The following is a 21,139-nucleotide window of genomic DNA, read 5'->3' as shown; positions in this document are numbered from 1 at the left end:
AAAACCATGGAAACCAGTTAAATGAAACTGCTGACAAAAAATTAGATCTCAGATTTTTATATTCAAGTTAAAAAAATGATGCTTTATGCATTTTTCTTAAACCGTTACTAACGGTTTAAGCCATAAAACATAAATTTTCGAACGGAACTATAAAAATCTACGTTCTGATTTTTTTGTCAGCAATCTTATATCATTGATTTGCAGATATTTACGCAAAAAATGCTCTTTCCAAGACAAAAACTATAAAAAAAAGTTGTAAAATGGTAAATCTGTGAGAGTGCAGCTTTAATTAAGTTGTGATGGCACGTTATGGTTGTAGTCTAAAATAATAGACGTGTTATACGGGATTCTTCCAATCCCTAACGTCTAAACGGGAATGTGCAAAAAACGGGGGTGTTTTAAAAATATTGAAATTGTTTTAAGTGAAGTATTTTATGGTTGAAATTGATCATAAAGAGTTATATTCATATTTTACCATGTAAGTGAAATGTTATTTTGCACTAAACAAGCATTTAGTGCATTAAAACAAGTTGTTTACCTTTCCAATAAAACGAAAGCTGACTGACACAGACAACAATTATGCGAAGGGGAACAACTCGATACAATCGTAATAGCTCGGCCTTCTCCGACAAAGCTTCGAGATAGACCTCGTTATACAATCGTAACAACTCGGCCATGGCCGAAATGTTCCGAGCGATTTAAAACTGTGCCCTAAAAAGCCTTGCAGGTGCCCTTCATGTATATATATCGTTATGTTTTGACAGAATGAAATGAAAAAAAGCCGTCAAACTCATAATTATAAGTTGGATATTTATTTTTTTGCGTACGGGACTAATATAAAATAACATTATCTGGTAATATTTCTTGTTGTTATGATATTTTATAGACGCTATATGCTTTAACCCGGAATCCTGATCGGAACAACTACCCACTTTTGATACTAAACAATTTGTACGTGAAGGATTTGCCATATCAAAAATCTAAAAAAAAATCCGTCAACGTACAATTATTTGGACTAACTGGAGCGACAGCTCGCCAATTACCAACTTATGTCATTTCCAGTTGCTTTGCACTGTACTCGTTACTGCGAGAACTACCTGTAAACCGGATTTTATTCATTGTGATAGATATGTCCCAGATATTGATGCGGAAATTTACGAGCTAGATAATCCGTTGTAAAGACTTTCATTGAGGAAGGGAAGTAACTCTCATGGAAATATGTTATTAGACATGTGTAAGGCTACCTCTCTTAGCATTGTAAACGGTCGCTTTTAGGCTCGGATTTTGAGATAGGGAACTTTTAATACAAACGGAGTTAACTTAATCGACTGATTATTATTACAAGAGCTAGTTTTCTCCTTAATTTAGAGCTTTAAAATCCATGCGTTTAGCGAGTAAAGTGAATATGCAATGTTATCTTTTAATGTCAAGAGTAATACGAATGTTATGAGACCCAAATATTGAATATAATCATGGGAAAATATCTTGGAACGTTAGATGAAGAGGAACAATATAGATCGGATTTTATAGAGAAACTCCCCGGATTAAATAATTTATTATTTACATTAAATTAATCATGTTGTTAACACCTTTTTCTCAATTATACGAGATGTTGCTGATCCATTGTTCGTTAAGAAAATGAGTGCAAACAAGGGGTTTGAGAAATGTAACATAGATAGCAGCACTAAGTGGTTTGATGAAGTAAAATTCAAAGATGTTGTAAAGAAATGCCTTACATCAAATGCTCTGTCTAGGTTAAGAATATCAAGTCATATGTTAAGCATCAAAACTGGTAGATGGCATAAGCCAATGGCAAAACCTTCTGATAAACTTTTAAACTGAAATATAATTATACATACAAGAGTAGTGTAACGAAGAAGAGAATGCAGTTCAAATATAAGCGTTGTAGATACTTTAAAAAGTTGAAATCAAAGAAACAGCGTGATTTTGGGCGGTATTTTAAGAGAAATGATAGCTAATTTTTTTTATTATATTTCCTATCTGTTTTTTAAATCGCATTTTGAGACAATGTTTTCTGAGAAGATTTTTTAACCACAGCTTCACATGCACTACACATTCATTCATTTATCTGTCGGGAAGGTGAGCTTAGGCTTCACCGGTTGTCTAACACACCGACTACGATTACACATTTATTCGATAATTCGTTCGCTCTCTCGTCCGTTCGTTTGTTCGTTCGTTCGTTCGTTTTTCCGTCCGTCCGTACGTCTGTTCCATCCGTCCGCCCGTCCGTTCATTCGTCGTCCGCTCATTCGTTCGTTCGTTAGTTCGTTTATTCATTCATCCACTCATTGATTCGTCTCTCTCAGCAAGCTCCATCCCTTCCATAAAGCCCACCAACGTAACAGTACCAGGTGTGCAGACATTCCACCGCAACCTAAAACTCAACAAAGCAGGAGAGCCTGGCAAAATTCCCGCGCCTCCTAAAACTAACAGCAGAAGAATTGTCTCCTGGCCTTAGAGCATTCTTAACATAGGGCAAATTACTACCGAATGGAAGTCAGCCATCATATCACCACTATTGAAGATGGGAATTCGCTCAACACCATCCAACTAATGTCCAATTTCCCTCACTTCTATAGCTTGCAAAGTCCTTTAACGCATCGTCTTCAATAACGTTATGTCACATTTTCTTTAGAAAAACCTTCGATAGAGTACTAAATCAACGACTACTACAGAAGCTCGGCCAATACGGTGTCCGTGGCCCAACACATAACTGCATGGCTTATTAGTTACCCGATACCCCGGCCGTACTCAGCGTGTCGTCCTGGACGGCTCTTCAGCGGCCTCATCCCCAGTTACGACTAGGGTGTTCCCAGGGCAGCGTCCTGGGTCCGCTCCTTTTCCTCGCATACGTTAATCATATGCCCAACCGAGTGAAGTCAACTATCCGACTCAACTACAAGAGCATATTGGCAGCCTTTAAGCTTGGGAGCGTGACTGGAAGATGTCGTTCCAACCGGAAAGTGTGAAGACATCTACGTCATTACTATACGCAACATAATTCAAACACAGCATACGATCCATGAAAAAACTCTATCAACAACAAATTCAGCCAAATACAATGTCCTTTATCAGAAAAAAAAACATCGCGTTATGTCCACCCAAAGCAAAGGTAAACGCATACCGCGCATATGTACGTCCAACCTTAGAGTATGCGTCACCCGTCTGGTCCCCACATTCAGAATGCCTCATTAATCAACTTCATATGGTTCAATATAGGGCAGCTCGTTTTGTCACGAACCAGTAGTGATGTTGTCAGACCTAGAGTAGGAACCCCATCAAAGCCGCAGAAACGCTGCCCGGGTGACTATGCCCTATGCCTAAATATTGTGTGTTTTCCGTTTTTTTTCGGTAATTCGACGACCCACTGTATACAATACGGTGGAGGTTTTATCAACACGGAAGTGAAAAATGGCGTAGTTAGAAACGGAAAGTCGTTCGTGTTATTAGCGATTTATATTTCAGTGGGGTCTAACTTACATTGAGGGCTTTCTTAATTAAACATATCATACAAAAGGTATATCTATGATTTAATTTTGAAATGTTTTTCTAACAAACTGGTTCTTGATTTAAATATTGACAAATCATTCCACTTCTTAAAAGTTCTTGGAATTTCTTGAGAGAATTCCATGGGAAAAGCACAGAGTAAAAGCAGTCGAGGAAGAAAACCACTATACAGAAAAGACAAAGACTGTCTGAATATACCAAAGGTAAATATTTTGCAACTAGGGTTGGATACCATTACCCGATACTATAGTCTATATCGAACATTGGGCCGGACATTTACTCCAAAAAGTAGCGGTATATATACACGTACTGCTTTGAAAAAAATGGTCCCAACGTCAATATTTCCATAAAAATATATACATATTCAGTTCAAATTCATATGCAAAATATTGTTGTGAGTGAGAGTGTAATGTCGGTGATAGTCCAAATAATTGTACGTTGATGGATTTTTCTTTTCGATTTTTGATATGGCAAATCCTTCACGTACAAATTGTTTTGTACCAAAAGTGGGTAGTTATTCCGAACGGGATTCCGGGTTAACCCTTTAGCGCATGTATACGAGATAGGCCGACATAGCTCATTAGCAGATGTATACGCATCTGGCCGACCGTATCCATTACTGGATATAAACGCATGGCCCGCATATTTCGCCGTAAAATAGGTCATGTGCAAGCGTTTTGTTTGATCTAGATCTTTTTATTCATACCGGAAAATTATTTATCGGCTTTTTTTGTAAACAATTTTATGAGAGGGTAATAAAGTTAAACAGACACCCAGGACTGGATCTCTCAGCTGGATGACACCGGATATTTCTGACATATTTCTGTGTATTATACACAAGAACATAAATTGTCAGCTTTTTAATCCAGATGGGTCTTTTTTATGATAGGGGTAATAAAATTTAGATCGATCCCAGCATTTTATTACCCTTTAATTTAATGCATTATGACATTTTAAAGAAATGTTACAATTCCATCTTGGAAATATTTTCACAGATGCAATAAAATAATTTAATATTTCATCATTGACACCATTTATTAGATAATTTAATTATCTATAAAAAATGTATTCACATAAAAAAGATTTGGACACAATTATTTGGAGTAACATTGATTTTAAGGTCATACTGCTGTATTCATTTTCTCATTTTCAAATATCCTGAAAAGTACCTATACAGATAAGGACTGCTTATCAGTAAGTTGGCTATTGACTGGGAGGTGTAATCTGGCCACTTGTCTATGTGCTAAAGGGTTAAAGCAAATTGCGTCTTTGAAATATCATAAAAACAAGAAATGTTACCAGATACAGGGTTCCCGCTGATGATCGCCATTGTCGCCATTTGCGACAAAATCGCAAAATGGCGACAACTTTTCAAATTTGGCGAATTTATGGAAACAACGATTTTTTTGAAAATAGTTATTTTCTTAAAATGATGTAAGCAGTGCCCATGCGGCTTGCATGATAATCAATTCTGTCTCTGTCATAAATCAAGCGCATCTGCTGGTGTGACAACAAATCCGATAATTAGGGCAAGCAGTCACGGTCCAATCAACACCTCGCTAATTATTGCGGAATATTATTGCTTTCACGGATTAACAATGACATCCTTTAACTAGTATGTCTCTTATTAGCAAACAATTTTAAGATTTAGCTCAACAGCTTTGTTGTTGCGTAATAAACGTGTTAGTTTTAAAAATCATAGAATTTTAGGTTGTCGGAAAGACACAAGATATGCAAATTTCGTAATGACGTTTACGCACTAAAAATAGATTTGCTTTCGATTTTGTCACAATTTGTAATTGCTATAAATGCTATTGCTATAATTTTAGGGGGTTAAAAAGTGTCAAAAAGATTAACAGAAGTCATTGGGTATGCTTACAAATAAATAGAACTACATCCCATTTGATAAGGCTTTCAATAAGTTGGCTTGAGTAAATAGTAGACACTATTTTATTGAACAGGATGGCCTTAGTTTGACAATGTATATTTCTTTGAGTTTCCATTTATTTTAAATTTATCCCATAATTTCATAATTGTATTCTTTAATTCCATGACACTATTGTATGCAGGCATTAGACTGAAATCAACATATTGATGTATATGTCGCATTTTTGGCAATATTTCCACTATTTTTTTATTTATAATTGTCCATATATTTTGTCAATAGAATAACAATTTGCTAATATCTTGTGCTTCATGTACAACAATATTATATTATGTTCTGCACGACAATGTGCTAATTAAATGCAATTTAAGGCTCTCAAAATGCTTAAACCCCATGAGCTTTAAGGGCGCTGCCCTGGACCCGTAAGGGGGCCTTTCGCAGCCCCCCCACCCCCCCGAAAAGTGTGGCGACAACTTTTTAGAGCCAAGGGGGAACCCTGCAGATAATGTTATTTTATATTAGTTCTGTACACAAAAAAATAAATATCCACCAAATAATTATGAGTTTGATGGGTTTTCTTCATTTCATTCTGTCAAAACATAACGATACATACATGAAGGGCACCTGCAAGGCTACAGTTCACAGTTTTACAACAATCAGAATGCTTCGGCCACGGCAGAGTTGTTACGATTATATTTACGAGGTCTATCTCGAATCTTGTTCAGATGTGGCTGAGTTATTACGATTGGGTCGAGTTGTACCGCTTGGCATAATTGTTGTCTGTGTCAGTCAAGTTTCGTTTTATTGGAAAGGTAAATCATGTGTTTTAATGCATTTAATGCTTGTTTTGTGTAAAATAGCTTTGCACTTACATGGTAAAATATGAATATAAACCTTTATTATCCATTTCAAACATAAAATACTTCACTAAATACAATTTCAATATTTTTATCAAACTCCCCGGTTTTTTAACAAACCCGTTTAGACTTAAGGGATTGGAAGAATCCCGTATAACATGTCTATTATTTTAGACTACCAGGGTGACAATTAATACCGACACCGTCAGCGCACAAATAGTGAGAAACCTGGGAGGAAAAGTGCGTCTGGTGTGGGCTCCAACTTCAATATTTAAGAGTTATGGCCCTTTGAAACATTTTAAAGAAATACATATTTTTCATGTTTTTATAATCCCATTTACAAAATGGTACAATACATATTATAGAATCACTGCGGAGTACGGGCTAGAGGCGTTCAGTATGTTGCCCGATTAATATGTATTAAAACCCTTTGATACCCATTTGAGACCACTTCTCAATAATTTCTTATCCAATCTTGACCAAACCAATGATAGCCATGTTTATTGGCATAAATTAAATAATTATAGCCATATTTTAACATTCACTTTGGAGTGAATTCACCATGTCTGCATTGTAACTCTTCGACCATTGATTTGATCAATAAGATTTGAAATAACTTGACATAAACATCCGCCACATGAGGAGAAGAGGTTTACCGGGGCATGTTTTAACCTTCATTGTTAAAGCCACGCTTTGGGGTCATGTAGACACTGCATTGTTTGCCCAATGGCTATACCTGACCAGGATTCATTTACAATATTTGTCCGTTTTACTCTATGACAAAGCGTGCATGTCAGTTATAATTTCAATTTATTCTTTCCTTTCTGTATAGCCTTAGGGGAAAATACAGGTTTATTATCTCCAATGATAGACTTATCGTCAGTTGAATCACTTCCTGCGACTTTGGGCATTTGGACATGATTATCAAAAATTTATGCAAAAATCATTAATAAAAATGATCAATATGTTCAAGACTAGAGTATCTGTTGTTGTTTTTTCATGTAGTTCATGTTGTGTTGGTCAAATGAGTTTAAGTTCAGATGGGATTCATTTTACTGAAATTACAGGAGGGTCAAATGGGAGCAGGTGTTGTGAAGCTGGAGCAGGATGGCACACAGACCCGTTTCCACATAAACCCAGGCCGGGCTAACCAACACATGGCAACCAGTTCTGCAGGGGGGCAGTGCCAGGGATGTGATGCAGTTCTACCACAAATTGTCAAAAAGGTTGCTCTAATAAATCTTCCAATTGAAATATGCTCTACAGTTACTTTGTTTTTATAGTTCATGTTTTAAGTGTCTTAACTGTTTTATCTGTCACCTACATTGATATTTTTTATTTGCTGGTTTCAGATGGTATGTAAGGATTGTGGTCGGACATTCTGTAACAACTGTTCTTTACAACATGGACATGAGCACCAGTGCAAAAAATGCAACATTCTGCTTTGTGGACATTTTACCCGCTCTCAACTATTACAGTGGAAAGTCAAAGACTTGAAATGTTTGCTGACAAAACAAAGTGTAAATACATCAAAATGTAAAGAAAAGTCAGATCTCATTGACTTAATTTTTTCATACTTTGGGAATACATCGGATGGATATCAAAGTGATGAAAACAACACTTCCAGAAACACAGTGGTAAGGGCCATGGCTTTAACTTTTTATCTGTTTAAGAGTTCAACTTATTTAGATATCCACAAATATGGAATTCATTGTGTATCTTTATTGAATGCATTCATGTACCGGGTACATGTATTGAGGCAATAAACTGAGAATCAATATCATCTTTTGTTCTTGAAGATCTGCTGGTTTTACCATATAGCTTTTATACTGATTTTTTTCATTAGGCAAAAATAAGGTACCACTTGCTTATATTGTGTGTCATAGATCTTATTGAACTCTCCTGCAGCCTGATGTAGATGGGGGAACGTTGCCCCGTTCGACATCTTTCCCAGAGACCTCCAGCTCTGAAGTTGGGGATGGAACTTCGGTCGACACTGAAACTCCGAGACCCACCCACCAACCAGAACCAGCATCTGCAGTAAATACACCAACCACACAGGTCAGGCTATACATACACTTTGCCCATCTACTGTAAAAGATAATGGTCTTTTTAATGCGTTTCGGTAGTTTATGAATTTAATCAGCTAGATATAATCGGTTTCTAACGATTTGATACAATGAAATTACGTTTTAAGCTTGACTATTCGAAGAATAAGGAGGGCTATACAGATTGCCCCTGCATCGGTGTCAACGTAGGAGTTTGGTTAAAGTTTTAGGTCAAGTTGGGATTTTCACTTATAACTTCATTCAATTCACTTAATACCTCACACAGATGTTCAGGGCCATCACATATTGAGATTAGATAACTCAATATTATCCTTAATACAAGCTATGGCCCCTGATTGACGTAGGAACATTGGTTAAAGTTAAGGGCAGATTAAAGTTTTAGAGCAAGTTGGGATTTTCACTTATAACTCCAATACCCTTCATTCAATTCACTTAATACTTCACACAGTTGTTCAGGGCCATCACATAATGAGGTTAGATAACTCAATATCATCCTTTATAAAATTTATGGCCCCTCATCAAATAAGGAACATAGGTTTAAGTTTTAGGGCAGGTTAAAGTTTAAGGACAAGATGGGATTTTAATAAAAAAAACTTCTATACACTTCATTCATTTGACTTAATGCTTTGCACAATTAATGACAACCATCTTACAATAAGGTTACATAACTCCATTTTAACCCTTAATACAAATTATGGCCCTTGATTGACTTTGTTTTTTGACAGGCACATTTTTATATTTTTAACCAGGTTTTCAAAAGGGGAAAACAAATTATTAGAATGACTTGCGTCATTGTTTGGGCAGGCTGGTGGGAGGGCAGCGTCAAAGTCACCTCAGTATCGTTAGTAGGTTTGACATACATAGTGACCAAACTTGGTATATATGAAAAATTTATAGAGACCTTTGATAAGATTGTGTTTTGGGCCTCGACTAGGTCAAGGTCACTGTTGCTAAAAATAGAAATATGGCTACTGAATAACTTAAGTGAAGGTTGACATAGTGTGACCAAACTTGGTTTACAGGACAAGTTTATGGAGAACTTTCATTCATTTGGGCCCCCAAGAGTCAAGGTCACTGTTACTAAAAATAGATTACTGTTTGGTACTAGATAACTTTAGTTATGGTTGACATAAACTTAATATGTAGGAAGAGTTTATGGAGGACTTCCATGGGATTGTCTCGGGGCCCCTAGGATCAAGGTAACTGTTACAAAAAATAGAAGAAAGTAGTTGAAACTGAATTTTTTCTGCCAATCATTACAAACCCGGTTTTGTCACATCGCCATTCTTGTTTACTTTTTAATGTTTAATTAAGTGTACTTTTGCAATTTTATACCAGTAAACATCATTTTGAATAAGTTTTAAGCATTAAATAAATAAAATGATTGTTTTGGTGAGATATCAATTTTATTTAATTGCATGAACACTGAAACCTCACATTTTCTGGTGCTCACTCTTTCATCAATGAAATTGATATATAAATTGATATATCGTTAAAGCAAACAATTATCATCACAATATCGTGCATTTAATGGTACAAAGCCGTTGTTGTTGTTTTTTGAGTGATACTAACATTTTTAGTAGTTGACTGTTTGAAGATTATGAAGAGCTATGCTACTCATTCTAGCATCGACATGGATGTCACACCTTGGTTAATGTTTTGCATACATGTGAGCACCTTCAAGTCATTATCTCAGCAAATACATCATGTATTTCATTGAAACTTTAGACATGTGCTCCCAACTACCAAGCCTACTTACTTAAGTAAGTTAGACGACAGTATTGTAATTTGAAAATAATGCAATGATGAGTCTTTATTATAAGTCCCCTACCGGTTTCACCGGAGGGGAATTGAGGTTTACCTTATGTCCATCTTTTCATCCGACCGTCCGTCCACAAAATTTTTGGTTCAGCGATAACTTGAAAAGTATCAAAGCTAGGTTAATGAAACTTAGTATGTGGAAAGAGGGCAACATGGAGATTATGCACGCTAGTTTATTTTTTCGTCAGACAAAGTTATGCAGAGTAATGGTCCTTTACATATTAAAAAAAATAGCCAATTTGGTCCTGTGACAACTCAAAAAGTATCAAATCTAGGTTCATGAAACACAGTATGTGGATGGAGGGTAAAATGGAAATTATGCATGTTAGTGTATTTTATTTGGTCAGACAAAGTTATGCAGAGTTATGGCCCTTGACTGATTAAAAATATAGCTGTTGACGGGAAAAAAATCTCGGTCCTGGGAAAACTAAAAAAGTATCCAAGCTAGGTTAATGAAACTAAGTATGCGGAAAGAAGACAATATATGGAGATTATGCACGTTAGTTTATTATTTTCGTCAGACTAAGTTATGCAGAGTGACGGCCCTTCACTTATTAAAAATATAGCTGTTGGCTGAAAAAAAAACTCGGTCCTGGGAAAACTTAAAAGGTATCCAAGCTAGTTAATGAAACTTAGTATGTGGAAAGAGGGCAAGATGGAAATTATGCACGTTAGTTTATTTTTTTCGTCAGACAAGGTAATGCAGAGTTATTGCCCTTGACATTAAAAATATAGCCAATTTGGTCTTGTGATAAATCAAAAAGTATCAAAGCTGGTTCATGAAACTCAGTATGTGGATAGAGGGCAATACGTCAAAAGTAGACATGGGTGATCTGGTAGGTTTACGGCTAATACTGTTGCATTTTGATGGATAAAGTTTACTGTAAATGCCATTAGCTCACTATCACATGGGCTGGGGTGACTGAAACAACTTTGATTTATTGGTAGGATTTTTTCACTAAGAAATTCTGGTTAAGGTTTTGCATGTTAGCACACATAGTTTTTTATTTCACCAACTACTTGTTAAAGTGCATTGAGACTTTATACAATTGTCCTCAGTCATTCAACCTACTTAAATAACCACGTTTGATTACTCTATTTTGCATAAAATGCAAATTACATGGATGGCCATTTATTTATATTATTTGACATAGAAATTCTGGTTAAGGTTTTGCATGTATCGTTAACCATATTAAAGTCAATATCTCAGCAAATACATCATGTATGGCAGTGAAGTTTTATACAAGGGCTCCCAACCCAATCAAGTATATCAACACTATCTTGCATATAATGCAAAGAATTACAAAGAAACAAATAAATTGTGTTGTCTTATTTATTTCAGAGCAAAGACAACATCATAGATGACAATCCTAATATAAAGTTAGATCAGATACAGTCAGAGGAGGAAATTGACAGTCTAAATAACAGGGCCTTGAAACGGCTTCTAGTTAATAACTTTGTAGACTTTAAGGGCTGTCGAGAACGCTCAGAACTATTACAACGAGTAAAACGCCTTTGGAATGAGAATCAGGTCAACAAAAAGAAAGGTATGAGCTAGTACATGTTTGTCTATATCTGTTAATGCACATAAGGGTATGTTATTGAGACCTTGTCATATTCATTTATCATTGGTCTGGGTTGTCAATAAGAACCGGCCACCGACCGAAATGGATGGTTCAAATGGAGTTTGGGCCAGTTCAAATTTGGAAAAAAAAAAAATGATCGCGAGTTTTTTTGGTAATAAATGTTCCTTACCGCTAAAATCGGCCCTTTTCGCCTATAACATCTCTTTTCGCTATTTAGAGCATCGCCTTGACTGGTTTAAAAATTTCCGATAATCTCAATCATTATCTTACGATTCGGCGTATTTGTAGACGCAGTAGACGATTTTTTGTTTATCCAACATTGCCAACATTTTGACACCATGACCTGTGACGTTAGGCGCATTATAACTTGCAGCATTGTGTAAATTTCCACGAGGAAAACGAGACAGGAATGCCTACAAACCTGCGCTGTCAACGTATTACGCAGCTTTGATACCAATGACCTTATTTCGCATTTTTCCAAAATTCTTAAAATAGTTACTTAGTGTTGTTTTTTTGAGTGCTTTGTATTCATTGATGTTTATACTTCATGAAAATGAATTTATAGCAAATAAACAAGCAACAGATATGAAAATAAATGACCCTACATTACAAGTACGTAGAATTACGTATCTATGAAGCTATCGATAAAGTGTGGATCTCTGTATCTATGAAGCTATGGATAGATAAGTAAAATTGCGTATCTATGAAGTAAATGGTTTGAAATACTCCCAAAATGCCCCAGAATGCAGGAAATGAGGCGCTGAATTTTAAAATTTGGGGGGGGGGCATGCCCACGGACCCCCCCTAGCTGGCCGCCTCCTTTTCTGTTTCAGTCGGTTCAACAAAAACTTATTGACAACCCTGATTAGAATAGCATTTATATTTTCATGTACAATGTTGGTTCTTAAAATACTTTTAAATGCTATGTTTTTCAAGGTTAGGAAATTGTTTTAATCAAATGTTGTTAGCCTAGTTATGTATGCTTTGAACTTTACCAGGTTTTCAAAATAAAACAAAAACAGTCAATTAAAAGCAGGTTCTGCACTCCCAATAAAAATGTGAAAACATAAATAATGTAAAAACGTAAGCCCTCTGTCATGTCTTATTAATTCATCTGTACATACAGAAGTGTATACCTTCATATGAATCATGCAGTTTAAAAAGATCGAATATAATTCCTTACTGGACGTACATTTTTATTCATGATTACATATAGAAGTGCACAACTGTTTTCAGCTGATGGTGAGAGAGGTGGCGTGGACAATGAGTATGAAATCTGTAAGATCTGCATGGATGCAGCTATCGACTGTGTGTTATTGGAGTGTGGTCACATGGTCTCTTGCACTAAATGTGGCAAGCAGCTCTCCGAGTGCCCCATCTGCAGGCAGTTTGTTGTTAGGGCCGTCCACACATTCAGGGCTTGAAGAGAAGCTCAAATGCTGTGTAGTGTGTACAGTATTAGCAAGTATACTTACATAACTGTGCTTTCAAGCATCTTTGTTCTGGATGATATTGGAGTATGATAGCTCATGTTATCTTTTTATAAAATTATGTCATTTTTGTAACAAATCAGTACAACGTATTGACCAAGTATTGGGCTGCATTTCAAACAAAAAGTCAAACAAAAACACAAATTGTATACATGTACATACCTTGTGGTCATGCTTCAACCATGTACACCAAATCAAAACATTTACAATCATGTTCTTTTTTCACTTGTACATCATGTTAGCATTTTTTAGATCACCTGAGAACGAAGTGCTCAAGGTGAGCTATTGTGATCACCCTGTGTCCGTCGTCGTTGCCCGTCGTCAATAATTTGACTGTTAACACTCTAGAGGTCACAATTTGGGCACTATCTTAATGAAACTTGGTCAGAATGTTCCCCTGAATAAAATCTTGGATGAGTTCGATATTGGGTCATCTGGGGTTAAAAACAAGGTCACCAGGTCAAATTAAAGGAAAAGCTTGTTAACACTATAGAGGTCACATTTATGACTGTATCTTCAGGAAACTTGATCAGAATGTTAATATTAATACTCTCTAGGTCAAATTCGATTCTGGGTCATGTGCAGTCAAAAATTAGGTCACCAGGTCAAATTGAAGGAAAATCTTATTAACACTCTAGAGGTCTCATTTATGACTGTATTTTCATGAAAGTTGGTCAGAATGTTTACATTAATAATCTTAAAGTCAAGTTTAAATCTGGGTCATGTGCTGTCAAAACCTAGGTCACCAGGTCAAATCATAGGAAAAGCTTGTTAGCACTCTAGAGGTCACATTTATGACTGTATGTTCATGAAACTTAGTCAGAATGTTTCTATTAATTAGCTCTAGGCCAAGTTCGAATCTGGGTCATGTGTGGTCAAAAACTAGGTCACTAGGTCAAATTAAAGGAAAAGCTTGTTAACACTCTAGAGGTCACATTTATAAAGGTTTCTTCATGAAAGTTGGTCAGAATGTTAACATTAATTATCTCAAAGTCAAGTTAAAAACTGGGTCATATGCGGTTCAAAACTAGGTCATAAGGTCAAATCATTGGAAAAGCTTGTTAGCACTCTAGAGGTCACATTTATGACTGTATTATCGGGAATCTTGGTCAGAATGTTTATATTGATTATCTCTAGGCCAAGTTCGAATCTGGGTCATGTGCAGTCAAAAACTTGGTCACCAGGTCAAAATTAAGAAAAAGCTGGTTAACACCCCAGAGGTCACATTTATAACTGTATCTTAATGGCAGTTGGTCAGAATGTTTATATTAATAATCTCTAAGTCAAGTTTAAATCTGGGTCATGTGTGGTCAAAATCTAGGTCATTAGGTCAAATCATAGGAAAAGCTTGTAAGCACTCTAGAGGTCACGTTTATGACTGTTTGAAACTTAGTCAGAATGTTTATATTGATTAGCTCTAGGCCAAGTTTGAATATGGGTCATGTGCGGTCAAAAACTAGGTCACCAGGTCAAATAATAGGAAAAGTATTTTAACACTCTAGAGGCCACATTTACGACCATATGTTCATGGAACTTGATCAGAATGTTATTGTTGATGATCTTTATTGGAACAGGTGAGCGATTCAGGGCCTTCAGGGCCCTCTAGGCTCTTATTTGTATTTATAATCAAATTCAAATCAAAAGAGTAAACAATCACTAGGTAAAATCCTCTGGTTGAGCATTGTGAAATTTCTCGAAAAATGGATACTTATGGTGTATGCCCTGCACATACATGTAGAAATCAAATGCATATGCATAAACATTGATTTCCAACCAAAAGTTCCTCAATCACTCATGTAAGTTCCCATACTACAGTACATATCTATATTACATGTGCAACATTGTACTCATCATTCAGGTATAGTCTATTAACTCTTGGCAAAACAGTTCCATTATTTTTCATTGCTTTTCAGCGCATTTTAAATCTATGAATTTAAAAATGAAAACTTGTGCTTAACATTGTTTATTTCCAAAGCTATATGTAGTAATTATTCAGTACAATACAAGTTATCCAGTTGGAATTGGTATTCCATTGCATCCAGGCTGTACGCCTCTGAATGAATATCTGCATAGTGTACAGCACACCATGCAATGACCTGCTATTATTGTGCTTTTTGTTTTGTTCTTTAAGTTCATACAAACATGATGATTTGGTAAAATAAACTGATTAAGATATTTCATTCATCATTTGAATTGCATTGAGCTTTGTTTTTATAAACAGTGATGTTAAATTTTGATGCCTTTATGTATTGATGCTATCACTGGAAAGCGTTTTGGGTTGGTGATTTAGAGTATATGAGTTAAATATCAACAATTCTTCAATCAAATTTTGCTTTAAATGATATTGCTTACCCTATATAATTGAAGTCTAAGGAGAAATAGCCAATTTTATATTGATGCAGAGCCAAAAATTGCAGTTGTGTTTTTTGTCCTTTGCGACTTACTTTTCTGCACACATAAAGTGTTGTTTATTTAGCTCACTTGAGCATGAAGTACTCAAGGTGAGCTATTAGGATCAGTCTTTGTCAGGAGTCTGTACATTCACCATCAACAATTGCTTGAAACAATCTTCCCCAAAACCATCAGGCCAATGAAACTTCACAGGAAGCTTCCTAGGGTTAAATTCTACCAAAATAAAAGAAGACGTTGCAAGATACCATTGACAACAAAATGGCCGACTTCCAGTTTTGCTATAATAAACATCTCCTCTGGATTATGAATTTACAGAAGGCTTCCGTGGGTATCAATCTACAAAAGTACAACAAGTGGTCTTGATTGTCATTTACATTAAAAAAAAATCTATCTGAAATAACCTTTGTCAATCCATATTGTTAAAATCTTAAAGTTAACCACCTGTTCAATACAAGCATGTGAAGCAAACCTTGCTGCATTGTGTAGTTCATTATTAAGAACATTATCGGTAAATTATGCAATATCAGAAATTCAATTCAATTTCAGACTGGTTACACTCATCATAGAAATATAATTTAAGAGATATTACAAAAATCATTCGCCTCTCACGACTAATTTATGTCAGACCGCTGTCAATCTTTTGCAATGATTGTACTGGTTGCATTATAATATAAGTCACTAGCAATCCTTTATAGACTGATTCATGAACACAAAGACAACACCTGTAAATCACTACATGTCAATTGGGCGTACTACCCAGGCATGTGGTTTTCTTCACATATCTCTGGTGAGCAATTCAGGGCCATCAAGGCCAGCCATCAAGGCCCTCTTATTTTTTAAATGCTATCAACAATATAATATGGATGTTAATGTCTTACAGGACATTGTGATATTGGATGGAGTATCTCAATAGAAAGAGGAGATACAATCCTGACAATGTTATGGTTACAAAAGGCAATCCAATATATTGTGCTGTCAGTGGTGTTAAGGTACTTTTATTTCATCTTTTGTCATGTTTTTATTTTTGTTGTTTTGATTGCCGTTCACAATGTGCTTGGCACATGGAATTTTGTTCTATCTTATAGATGGCAAGAATATGTAAACTTTATATACAAGTAATCATAAGGACTTTCTCATCAATGACCATATAAACTTAAGATAAACAAATTGTACTTGATTAATTATTTTGTGTCAGACAGTTTAATGAATAACAATCAAGGTTCTACATGCGTATTAAATAAATCTATGACTGATTGAATTTGATAAAATGATTGGATTTAAAATAAGTGTTACGTAAGCCTCTTTTCAAAAATGGAAAAGATCTAACCGATATTAAGCAATCTCACATTACTAATTATTGTAAGGTTGTTGATAAGACTAGCTTTTCAAATTATCAGTATATCTGCTGAGTAATTAAACAATATTGCAAATCAAGTGATTTGCTCATCGATTTTATTTTTAAAAGACAGAACCCATCCATCATGTATGTAATAATTTGTATGTATAAATGATAGATACAACTCCTGAATACTCGAGTTGAATTCCCAACATGAAGATGACATGTGTTGTAAGATAACATATATGTTAGCTATTACTTTTGTACCTGAACTATTATTCTCTTACTGCTGAAAAGATTTATAAATGACACACAGTTGAAGATCGTCACACAAAGCTGAAGATTGCCAAACAAAGCTGAAGATCGCCACACAAAGCTGAAGATCTCCATACAAAGTTTAAAATTGCCACACAAAGCTGAAGATAGCCACAGATCTTAAATAAACTTGGCACAAATTTTTAAAACACATAAAGATGTCAACACCATACGGACAAAGCATGTTTATGCCATGTTTGTTACTTCAAGGTCACTATTCGGGACTGGATTGGCATCATTCGTGTCTGTTCCATAACCCTTCAGCTGAAAAGACTTTGAAATGAAGTTGGCGTCACTGGTCACTTTTAAGTGTTGAGACAAAAATTTATGTCCCTATCATTGACATGTTTATCTCATAGAGTATGTTGGGTGGTCATAGTGTTTCCCCTGTGTACAGTAGTTGACAAAACATAAGTATAAACTTGTAAGCATCAAAGAATGAAATTGAAAGTTATTCAATGGAAAGTTAAGAAAAATATACTGTGTATTTTTCACTTTTTATCTTTTTGATATAAATGTAACAATAGATATGGTCTGTTTTCAGGATCACGCACCTGGGGGCCGGTTCGATTAAGATCTTAGTTGAGTTGATTTTAGTTGTAAATTGAAAAAAAGCGATTCTATCATATTTTTGTTATATTGCGGAAATATATGTGAATTAACTTAACCAGTATTGAAAATGAACACAAAGTTGAGGAAATATTTTTTTTTAGAGTGTGTTGCTATTTGTGAAGTTTATACAGATTTCAGATTATTGAGGTCACAACTTAAGACCCTTTCTGAAATGCCCCCTGATTATATGGATGATTTCTTTGGAGATCATTAAAAAAAACTTGATTTGAAATGTGCTATGTGAACATTCATCATGTTTTGATGGTGATGTATGAATGCTACATGCACACAACATTGAGCTCAAACATGACCAAAACCCATACTTAACTCAGCTGATTATTTGTTTGTGTTTTACATGCAAAAAGATTTATTTTGTGAAAGTTTGTTGAAGTTATTTTTATTGTGAAAATAAAAAATGAAATTATATGGGGTATCAATGTTTCAATTTGACTTACCAGGTGAACAACATATTGCCCTATACAACACAATGTTTCTACATTTTTGCAGTCATCTTCTAAATTAGACTAAAAAGACTCAATTAAATTGCCCACATGTACCCTGAGTAAAGCTTGTCTATTGATAAGATGATGTCACATATTTGGGATGACACATTGACAGGAAAAGGTTCAAGGATCATTGATAGACCTGTTTAATATTTGGATGCAAAAAAAATCCATACAATGCATTCAAATTTTTAAAATCATAAATCTATTGGTGCTTTGTCCTTGAACAGAAGATCAACTCTAAATTCTTGTGGTCATTTCGTTATAAGCTATGAACTCTAGCTGTAACACGAAAGTTCTTGAACTGGCAAGTAGGTCCCAATTTTTATACTGATGATTCTCACAACAACCTGCGCTCAAAAAGTATATTATAGCGTGATGTAAAAATAGATTCCTGTCACATGACTATTCCATTTTTGGGCCAAACACTCCATGATAACATTTACTACATTTTTTTCTAGTTTGTATGGGATAAGGTAAATAATAGTTAACTTTAGGACCCTGTTTCAACAAAGGATCTTAGTCGTAACGTGTACAATCTTAAAACTGTAGGGAAAATAGATAGATAGATGTAAGATGACCACAATTTGATTCCCCTCATTACATTGACTTTGTTTTCAGTTTGAAATAGAAACGCTGCCAGGTTTTTAATATGGGCAATCAGAAATTATAGCCAATAAATTTCTTGTATGAGTTTGGAAAAAGAAGCAGCCTTAAGTAAGTTGGCGAAACCACTTTTCTATTTTTAATTCAAGTAAACCTTGACCCCACCAAAAAACAATCCCAACCAGCTCAATCCTCACATAACCTACCTTCACAGAAACTTTTATCACTATCCATCACTTCTAACAAGTTGTTGGACAGGAACGATTTTTCTATTTTTAGTAACAGTGATACCAACTTTCATCACTAAATCCATTAATTCTTACTAAAGTTATTGGGCGGAAACCTTTTTCTATTTTTAGTAATAGTGGCCTTGCCCCCCCCCCCCCCCCCCCCAGAAATCCCAAGCGCTAGCTCTTCTTATAACTACATACAAACCAACTTTTATCACTATCCACCAAGTATAGCTTAAGTTATTGGGCGGAAGCAAATGTTTCCGCCATTTTTCTATTTTTAGTAAAAGGAACCTGACCTTGCACCCCCGTTAAAGAAATCCCATGCTCCATGCTAGTTCTTTACATAAGCGACCTACAAACTTCCATCACTTCCATCACTATCCATCATTTCTTACTTAAGTTATTGAACGGAAACCATTTTACAAATTTTAGTAACAGTGACCGTGACCTTGACCCCACCCCCACTCAAGAGCAATCCCAAGCTAGCTCTCCACATACGCTACCTTCACACCAACTTTCGTTACTATCTATCAATGCTAGCTTAAAGACCGTCACCATTCTAAAAACCAGGTTTTTTTATTGGAAATCTGGTTAAACATGGTAAAGTTAAATTCACATTAATAATTGTCAAAAAAAGAAAATATGGCACGAAGATGATTTCACTTTATGACTAAGATCTTTATTGAAGCGGGCCGTTGGCCACTTGATAGGAAATCTGCATAACATTTTGAGATAGGTTTATATAAAAGAGTAAGGTCACGGTCATCATTTTTTTTAAACCTATAACAAGGTGATTTAAAAATCGATTTGCAGTCCGAAAGTCATGAAAAAAATGGATAAAAACTAATAAATGGTAGCATAATATTTATATTCCTGAAACTAAACAGGTTGTAACTGACCAGCACGTGACGCCTACTGATAAAGAAATCAGTACATTGGTATCTGGTAAATGTCAAGTTTATAATGTCTGCGCGCGCACATTCGCTCTATTGTGGTTTGAATTCACCCCATCCCCCGTGCATTGCTGTACCAACCGCATCTTCTGTGCCCTGTTAAAGAAGAATTTAATTAGAAGCCAAAATGGCGGGGGACTTTCAGTCAGAGTTGAACGGCCAAACTAAGAATAACAAGAGCGGTCGCAGACAGCTATATCCCCCGCCTCATGGGGGCATTTTTTTGTAACCAAAGCCAATCAATGGTAAGGTTAGTTTCTAAGGAACATAAGAAATGCGTAAAATTAAGAAAGGGCAATAACTCTTTCAAAAAAGGTCAATTGCAAAAGCCTGACTATATGCGCTGCGTCACTATATAGACATCAATCTGTGAAAGTTTGGTAGAAATTGCATGAAAAACGTAAGAGGAGTTGCGAAGAAACCAAGTTTAAATGTAAAAAAAGGGCAATTACTCTTTCAAAAATGGCCGAATCGCGAAAGCCTGACAATATGCGCTGCGTCACTATATAGTCATCAATCTGTGAAAGTTTGGTAGAAATCGCATGAAAAACGTAAGAGGAGTTGCGAAGAAACCAGTTTTAAATGTAAAATAAACAAAGGGCTATAACTCTTTCAAAAATGGTTGAATCGCAAAAGCCCGACAATATGCGCTGCTTCATTTTATGATCATCAATCTGTGAAAGTTTGGTAGAAATCGCATGAGAAATGTAAGAGGAGATGCAAAGAAATTAATGTGGGACGGACGGACGCACACACGCACGCACACACGCACGGAATCGCACCTACCATTACTATATATATATATATATATATATATATATATATATATATATATATATATATATATATATATATATCCCCTCGCCTTTTCAAGGCGGGGGATAATTAAGACCAAAAACAGTGGTTATGTTGACATTTCAAAGGCTATACAAC

At 35.5% G+C, this 21,139-nt stretch overlaps 1 protein-coding gene across 2 annotated transcripts; it reads left to right on the top strand.

Annotated features, from left to right (window-relative positions):
• The first annotated feature begins 3,410 nt into the window (after positions 1-3,410).
• On the top strand, positions 3,411-18,337 carry LOC128230541 (E3 ubiquitin-protein ligase RNF34-like). Of its 2 annotated transcripts, none has more exons than XM_052942895.1 (6): positions 3,411-3,538; positions 7,338-7,496; positions 7,623-7,907; positions 8,179-8,331; positions 11,503-11,707; positions 12,983-18,337. In XM_052942895.1, exons 2-6 carry the CDS (start codon positions 7,347-7,349, stop codon positions 13,168-13,170), a joined length of 981 nt encoding a protein of 326 aa, XP_052798855.1. In that variant the 5' UTR covers positions 3,411-3,538; positions 7,338-7,346; the 3' UTR covers positions 13,171-18,337. The 2 variants fall into 2 exon arrangements, with proteins under 2 accessions (XP_052798855.1, XP_052798854.1); XM_052942894.1 differs by having other exon boundaries at positions 3,415-3,731.
• The last annotated feature ends 2,802 nt before the right edge of the window (positions 18,338-21,139 follow it).

Source organism: Mya arenaria, chromosome 4 (genome assembly GCF_026914265.1).
Source record: "Mya arenaria isolate MELC-2E11 chromosome 4, ASM2691426v1".
Lineage (NCBI taxonomy): Eukaryota > Metazoa > Mollusca > Bivalvia > Myida > Myidae > Mya > Mya arenaria.
This window is presented reverse-complemented; position numbering and strand designations above follow the sequence as displayed.